Source organism: Nuphar pumila, chromosome 2, assembly GCF_984573655.1.
Source record: "Nuphar pumila chromosome 2, dmNupPumi1.hap1.1, whole genome shotgun sequence".
Classification (NCBI taxonomy): Eukaryota; Viridiplantae; Streptophyta; class Magnoliopsida; order Nymphaeales; family Nymphaeaceae; genus Nuphar; species Nuphar pumila.
In genome coordinates, this window is record NC_143250.1 from 32,595,554 (window position 1) to 32,604,232 (window position 8,679).

Below are 8,679 nucleotides of genomic sequence, written 5' to 3' on the forward strand. Positions count from 1 at the left end.
TCAGGAAAATATAGTGTTTGAAAAGTCTGGTTTTTTTATGAGAAAATCTTGAAAAAATATTGGTATACTTGGAATCTCTTGGATTTAAGATCCAGCTGATTTACATCTGACTTAAACCTAGCATTCAACTAGTAAAACATTATGGAAACTCATTAAATCATAATTTTCGTTGCAAAAATACGATATAAGAGTCAGTTTTCAGCGTTTGGAGCATGCTGAATCCATCCATGATGTCGCATTAGGTTGACATGACATCCATCTATGATTTCAAACTCATTCAGGTAGACGTGACAAAATGTTACTCTTTTTTTTAATATGCAATTTGAGAAAGATATCTGTCTCGGTCTACAAAAACTGATTCGTATCGGATGTCGAATCCCATTAATCATAGGATAATTTGGTAATTCTGTAGAGCGGCCATAAAACAGGGAACCTCCGGAGTAGATTGCCCCCGTCTCTTTCTCTCTCTCTCTCTCTCTCTCTCTCTCTCTCTCTCTCTGTAAACTGAGGAAGAGAAGCTTTTGCTACTAAGACCCGAACACCCAAAGGAAAATTGGGGGAAGAGAAGAGGATGATGGACGAGGAGATGGAAGCCCTGGCGATGGGCATGCTCGCGCCGGTGCGCCTGGTTCCGGCGGAGTTCTCCCCGGCATCGTCGTCGGGCGGACCGCAGGGGGGACGAGGAGGCGGCGGCGCCCCGCCGGTTCAGAGGAGGGAGGACTCCGGCCGGTTGCCGCAGTGGAGCCACCAAGAGACAAGGGAGTTCATCGCCATCAGGGGGGAGCTCGAGCGGGACTTCACGCAGTCGAAGCGGAACAAGACGCTCTGGGAGGCCGTCGCCGCCCGGATGGCTGAGAGGGGCTACCGGCGAACCCCCGAGCAATGCAAGTGCAAATGGAAGAACTTGGTCAGTCGCTACAAGGTAGGGCGCTCACCACCCTCCTTCCTTCCTTCTTTCCTTTCTTTTGTTTCCGTTTTTCATTTGCTTTATCAATCGTCCATTCGTTTGTGGTTATGAAAGATGCCTCTTTCGTGCTGAATAACCTGAATTCCATCATTTTTTCGTCTCCTCTTGGTTTATTTTGATTCATGTTTGGAGTGGGGTTCTTCTTGTTTTCGTTTATTGCGCGAAGAAGCGGCACTCGAGATCGGAGACCTGGCCGCGCTGGTCTTAGCCTGCTGTACTTACGGTTGCCGTTCCCCAACGGCGTAAAACTCATCGTTTCATTTCATTTTTGGGTGTCTTTGAATGCGGCGACTTATCTGGGAATGCGGGATGAGCTGCGATTGTGCCTTTTTCTCTCGTTTTAATAAGTCCCACATTTCTGAATAAGTGGAGAGGGCGTCTAGATTTAACCTCTTTTCTCTCTGGAAAAGATTGGAAAAACTGAAAAATTTTTGCATTGGGGCGCATCATACACGCAGTATTTCTGCATAAGTTGGTGGTTAAATGTATCCCATGATGCACCCACATATCCAAAAAATTGGGATAAGCTTGAATTTTGATATTGTTAAAAAATTATGGATGTCCCAGTTTCCTTGAGCTTTCTGGATGAGTTGAGAACTTGCATTTCTGGAGTACCCGACGCAAATTCCCGACTTATCCCACTTTGCTGGACAACTGATTTCCCTTAGTAATTTTGGGGTGTTTTTTCTCTTAACCATTCTATGGTTCAAAATTTTTGTTGTCTGACCTTATTGGGTTGAGGAATTTGTGCAACAAACAATTAAGGTGTTAACACAGAGGTGTTAACACAGTGGCTAAAATTCCAGCTGAACCAAGCGTTGTTACCCATTTTCCATCTGTTTGAAATCTTGTGTCCTACAAAACACCAAAAAAAGAAGACTTGTCTGGGGTTGGGTGTGTAAGCCTTTGGGGGGTATCTTTGTTTTGCCCTTAGGCTCATCCCCTGACAGGAGAGTGCATGGAACAAATTCGCATAAAATGTACAGAGGGTGCATTTTCACAGGCTGATTGTTAAAATGCGCTTAATTGCATTTCCGTTTTTAACTTCCACCCCCGCCTTCATCCCCGTTTAATGTCCTCCATCCCCGGTTCAAATGGGGATGAGGCGGGGCGGGGTGGGGATATTGCGGGGAAAAGTGATGGGACGGGTTGGGGCGGGGATCGTGGTGGGGATGGGGCGGGGCGGGGAAAACTGTACGTCCATCCCCGCCTCCATCCCCGGGGATGGATTTTAACCTTCGTCCCCGCCTCCATCCCCTTTTCATACCCTTCATCCCCGGTCCAAACGGGGCGGGGCGGGGCCCCGCTTTCCCCCGGTCCACTGCCATCCCTATTTTCTGATCACATCAGACTTAACATAGTGAAGATACTGAAATTCCTATGGAGGTTTCTTCTTGATACAAACCATTCATCGTTGGAACTTGCATGACTCCTAGGAGTCAAAGTTGTTTGTTTTGTTATGTTGAATGCTTTTGTTTTGTTGTTTCATACTGACACATTGTTTGAAGATATATGCAACACTTCATGCTGATTCGCTGAAAAACTTGGTCATGGTTTCCAGATTGCATTTAGACTTCTGGAATAAATTTACACAATCAATGAACCATGACAAATGTCACACCATTCAAAGTTGTTACTGGAAGCTGCTACATGCTTGCAAAGCATACTATTTATCGTATCATGTAGGATACAACCCTTGGTATCACTTTTATTCTCTACTGAACTTATGCTTTCTGATGTTTTATTGTGGAAGTAATTGAATTGATAGAGGCGAGTAACATGTTGAACTTCTGCAGCTTATATCAGTGCTTTCATTTCAATAATTTATTTGTTTAGTATGAAAATGGGTTGAGCTTCACTGCAGTTTGGAATTTGAGGAAATGTTGATATCGAGTTTACTGTTGCAGTGAGTAAACAGTAAAATTTCATTCATATTATTTGAAGTATGGTGTTTGAAAACTTGACAGTTCGCATCCAATTGTTTGTTTCCTGTATGCCTTTATGATTGAGCCATTTGCATCCACTAACATTCTAAGTATCATGAAATTTATTCATTGATATCTTTTTATAGCTAGTGAACTCATCTAAACTCATCAAATTCCATTAGCAAAATGGGCTGATTCACCTGATTTAGTGGAGCAATGTTGAGTATAAAAATATATAGCACTTAGGGAATGGATACAGAACACAAGCATGACTGTCCCTGTAAGAGGTTTTGGTACTAAGTATGTCATTTTACTTAAAAAGCCATCCTGACACTCAAAAGCGGTGATCACTAATGCAAAATCAACTGCAGTCCCAAACCAAAAAGATAATGCTTTTAGGAGTCATCAGCTAGTTGGCCTTGGTTTCATAATGAAAGCTGTCCTCAAACCTCATTTTGTTTTTTATCTGAGGCTCCCGTGATATCCTTTTGCTCAGCCTAAAGGTATTGTGCAGATATTAATACTCTATCTGGTTGTTGGGTTGACAACTTTGAGCTGGGTCAGAAACATGCCTAAACATTAAGGGCACATTTGATGCACACAAAAAAATTGCTATGGGGCACATTTTGGCACCAAAATAGCATGGGCTCCACAATGCATATCAAATGCAGTTTAAAACAGCCCCACCCATGCCACGTTTTGGCGATTAAATATGCCCCAAAAGGCAGAAAATTAGTTGGACCCCTGGGGGTCCAAGTCGAACCCTTTTTCTACCACCTTCTTTTGGCAGAGTTTTTTTGCGCCTATTTTTTTACAGCTCATCAAACACGCCCAGGATAAATCTAATAATTATTGCTGGTTTTATTATAGTAATTCTTCTTTTCTGCCTTAGTTTGACTATTTTAATTATGTCAAAGGTTCAGCCTGTATGCATTACTTCATTCAATGATTACTGTGCCGTCTAGACTGTTGGCAACATGACCTATGACTTGGCTATTCAATGCCTCCAGGATCTGTTCAGGCATCTTGATTCAGGTCCTAAATCTAGGACTTACTCGGGTTTTCTTTTGTTCTTCTGTTCTTTTTCTGTTTGCCTGATTTGTATTCTCGGCAAAAACTAAATTTTTTCTGGTCTTCTGTCAAGAACCTTGTACAGGCTTGAATATTGTGGTAGTAATTGTTGCTTCTTCATGCTTGGCAGGGGAAAGAGACCTCTGATCCAGAGAATGGATGGCAATGCCCTTTCTTCGATGAACTACACACTATTTTCACTGAGCGTGCAAAAAACATGCAGCGATTACTGCTAGAATCTGAATTACAGGGCACTAGCTCAAAGAAGAAACTGAAAAGGCCACAACAGGAAAGATCTTCAGATGACTTCTCAGCAAATGAAGAAGGGGGTGAAGATGACACTGATGAGGACAGCATGGCCAGAAAAAGCAAGAAAAACAAGGCAGGAGTTGCCCCAGACAAGTCTAACCAGAACACTCTTGAAGGCATTCTTCAGGTCTTCTTTCAGCAGCAACACATGCTAGAGCTCCAGTGGCAAGGGATGATGGAGAGGAAGGCACATGAGAGGCATCTTTCTGAGCAGGAATGGCGTCAGTCCATAGAGAAACTAGAGAGGGAGAAGTTGATCATGGAGCGGTCATGGAGGGAGAGAGAAGAACAGAGACGTATAAGAGAAGAAACGCGTGCGGAGAAGAGAGATGCACTTCTCACTGCGCTGCTCAAGAAACTTATCAATGAAGAGTTTTGAAGGATAAATGATTGGAAAATAAGGTCACTTGCTCTGCTTTCTTCTTCTTCCTGCAAGGAAATTAAAAAACTTTGAGCAGAGGCGACCATTGATGGGGGACTGTTTTATGCCAGCGATTTTACAGTCATATCCTCGTGGGTTTTGCACTAGGAAGGAGGATCTTCAGCCAGCACACAGCACACTTTTTTTTAAGTTTCTGTAGGTGTATATGGACGATTGTACTTTTACAAACAAGGTTCTTGTTTGAATTCAGTTTTGAGAATGGCAACACACATGCTTTTGGTCTAGTATATGAACAGAAGGGAAAGGGGTGTATGCGTGTTGTGTGAACTCTCCATCTTCTATTCTATATCTTGGAAAGGAACATGTACGATGAGAGGTGGTGAGTCAGAAGTTTGTCAAACATGTGGTGGCCAATCTGTTGAAATTCATGGAATAAGCAGGCTAACCTGTTCAAGAGTGAAGACCCCACTTCGTGATTCTTTTCTCTACATTCATCGAAAACTCCCTTTTTTGTTTCAACATGACAAAAGTCCTATTGAGCGTGAGGATTTAAATGATAGGCTTGAGAGATTCGGCCAAGTCCCAGAGTTGTCACAAGTGGAGAACAGCAATGCCCTGGCAACAAAAGTTGGAACACTTTGGCCGCTTATCTTTTTCTTCCTCATAAAAAAACCGTTTCCCACTGATTTTGGTCTTAGAACATTATCCAAAGAATGTGTGCCTTGAGATGGCATGGTAGTGTCTGGACCATCGGGTATGATGTCTCGTTCTGAAAGATGGTTTTCTCATGCCAAAATGTGATGTTTGGGATGGAGTTGCCAAAAACATTCTCTTGCAAATGGTGTAGAAACAATTGCCAACTCCATTCCTAACATAAAGCTATGGTAATACAACTGCTCTGCTCCCAAACAACAGAGTTTGGGCAACAAATTTTAATTCATATATATATATATATATAGTAGGTACCTACCAAAGTTAGGAGCCTATTGAACGGGGGGTTTTCAAGGTGTTTTTTGTAAATCTAACCCTGCATATGCATTTATTCATGGTCGATTTGCTAGAAAATGACACTTGGATTGTATTTTTTTAATGAAAAACATGATTTTTTTTAACTTGAATATTTATGAAAATTATAGACCGTCTATTTTCAAACCTTATAAAAATCTACTCATGTGTCAATCGGACGATGCAAGAGCTCATGCCTATAAAATGAAGCGTGTAGAATATATTTGTATGGTCAGTTTTGAAAAAAAAAAAACTCTAAAAGCCTGCTAAACACGGATCAGAGTAGGTAACTGCTCCCTACTCTCTCTCTCTATCCACCAAGTCAAAGCATTAACATTATCTCAAATGGTGTCTAATTGAACTCATAAAGTTCTTATTATATGTGAAAATTAGACGTGCGCCTTATAAGCAACACATCGTTTCAACAAAATTATTAACGTCCAAAGAATAGATTAAAATTCTATTTCCATTCCCTATGATGAAGATGCCATTTGAAACAAAAAAACAAAAAATGACTGTAGAGTCCTTAAAAAAAATGGCGCACTTCCCGAAATGCTCAACAATTTGACGAAATACATGGCATATCCAAAATCTCCTATTCTCAACTTTTGTAGGATATTTTTGCCCTTCCCATATGGGAAACTGATGAGGTTTGTATGATATATAGGTACGTTGTAAGAAGTTCGCAACCTTCAATAAAAAAGACATCTCCTGCATAGCTTCGCAAACATAGTACTGTCTTTGCAAATGTAGTACGACCTTCATGAAGATACCCTGCAAACCTTCCTTAAGTAGATACTTCTCAAGGAGCTCCGCAAATGTGTGCTGACATTCATAGTAACTTGTTGTGAATGTTTCGACATTCACACTCTGATTCGACCTTTACAAATACAGTACGACTTTGGCAAATATAAGATAACCTTCACAAAGAAAACCTATGAACCTCTTTAACTAAATACTCTTCGCGTGCATCCACAAATGTCTGTTAACGTTCACAAGTACCTGTTATGAATGTCATCACTCATTTGGGAATGTCTTTGTTACATTCGCTAAATGATTTGCAAAAATCCTCTGTATATGTGGCTCTTCTGATCTCATTTGTGGACTTTTCAAACATTCGCACATTGGACATGAGATTCATAATTTTTTCAAGACTTTAATATAAATTTTCTCATTTTTTGAGTCTGTGTACAAGCATTAAATGCAACACTTTCTTTTTCTCAAAAGTGGTGGTTCACATTTTTGTGTTATTTTCGCATAAACTAAGGTTTTTGTGGTCCCCAACCCGCCCAACTACCTTTCCCCTGACAAAATTTTTTGGTGACTATTTTTCAACAAAAATTCTCTAGCCTTATTGTTTGCTCTTTATCTCATGGTACTTCATCGACAATTTTTTTAGCGCCCTGTTGTCATCAAGATATTTTGGTAAACATATCTTTAACGATTGAATCAGTTATTTTTTGAATTTTTTAGCATGAATCAGTTATTTTTTAAAATATTGGCATCAATCAATTATTTTGTAAAAGAATTGCATGGTTTTCAAGTTATGTTTGCATGTTCAATAGCCTGTTTTATTTTTTTATTGGTTTAATTCATTTTCATATGAGTCTCTGTTTCTCAATTATTTTCTTAATTAGGTAAGATGTTCATTTTCATGTGGTTGTTTATCTGATGTGGTCATGAACTTTACACTACAAAAAATCTGTGTTTAGTGCATCCATCACTTAGACATTGTTACATTTTTTTCTTTTTCTGATGTATATATTCATCTATGGTGTTGGCTCTTATATTTTGATTTCTTAGAAGACACTTAAGTGGTGATTGGGATGAATGCCAATATAAAAAAAATGGGATTTTGATGTTTAGTCTTAGGTTCATGATTTCTTTGAACTGATATTCAAGTGGTTCTTATATCAATGTATTAGATGTCCTTATGATGTTGCTTTGTATGCATCATGCAAGATACTTATATGTTGGATGCTCTTAGTTGCAGTTCTTGTTTATTTTTCTAGTGCTTTGTTTTTTCAAAAATAAATTTGTTATTAGATTTTTTCTTAATGCATAACTCTATTGTTGTTTTGGATGTTATTTTGTTCTCAGTTGCTCCCAAGTGCATCTTTTATTTGATAAAAATTCAAATAGCTATGTACTTGAATAGTTGAACAGTTTCAACTTTGGTCCTACTTTTTATTTTTAAAGGCTTCATGCATTGGTGGTCATTAAAGAATATTTATGTTTCACTAAAATCGGTCATGGTTGCTATACAAGAATGCAAGATTGAAGAGACTGTCATGGAGGAAACAACATTGACTGATAGACATTACACACTAGTTGATCAGTCCTACTATGAAGTATGGAGGAGACTTGACATGTGGATAAAGAGAGAACCTGGTATATGGCCAGAAATATGGTTGTTTGACATATACCACAAGAAATGCAACATCACTAATCAAAAGCTCAAAAAAAGAATAGTTTCACAAAAGGTTAATGAGTTTGTGGCCAAATCATGTCTTTCATCTCAAAAGTATCAAAGAAGGGGGATTCATATGTGCAGTCAGTGGTGAAGAAGTTGAAGGCGTCATTGACTGAGTCTGAGCATGTTGCTAATCTCAATGCTCAGTTAGAGGAAGCAGGAGATGTGGTTACCCGTAGTGTCAATGGTGAGATGGAAAGGGAGAGTGTGGACATCATGAGGGTGAGAAGGGCGATGGATGTACCTCAGCAAAGGGAGGATATCAAGGCTGAGGTGTAGAAGATTGATGGTCATCAGCTGAAGGAGAAGAGTCAATGTCCTTTTGCAAAGGATGAGGTTGGGTGAAGAGTGCGTAGGAGGATTCTCAGAAGGAGCAAGTGCATGCAAGCTGATACAGAGATATCAGAGAAGGATCCTCAGAAGTTTGAGAAGGTGAAAGATCAACCCTTAAAGGAGCAAGTGCATGATTCGAAGAAGAGGTCGCAACAACATGTACTTTCTCTATTTGTTATTATGTGCAATATATTTGTAAGATGTTTGAAATCAA

The 8,679-nt window shown here is 39.8% G+C and overlaps 1 protein-coding gene across 1 annotated transcript; it reads left to right on the forward strand.

Moving 5' to 3' along the window:
• Positions 1-484: 484 nt before the first annotated feature.
• LOC149845189 (trihelix transcription factor GT-3b-like) lies at positions 485-4,938 on the forward strand. The gene is made up of 2 exons (XM_089997503.1): positions 485-922; positions 4,094-4,938. The coding sequence occupies exons 1-2, from the start codon at positions 572-574 to the stop codon at positions 4,649-4,651; spliced, it is 909 nt and encodes a 302-aa protein (XP_089853629.1). The 5' UTR covers positions 485-571; the 3' UTR covers positions 4,652-4,938.
• The last annotated feature ends 3,741 nt before the right edge of the window (positions 4,939-8,679 follow it).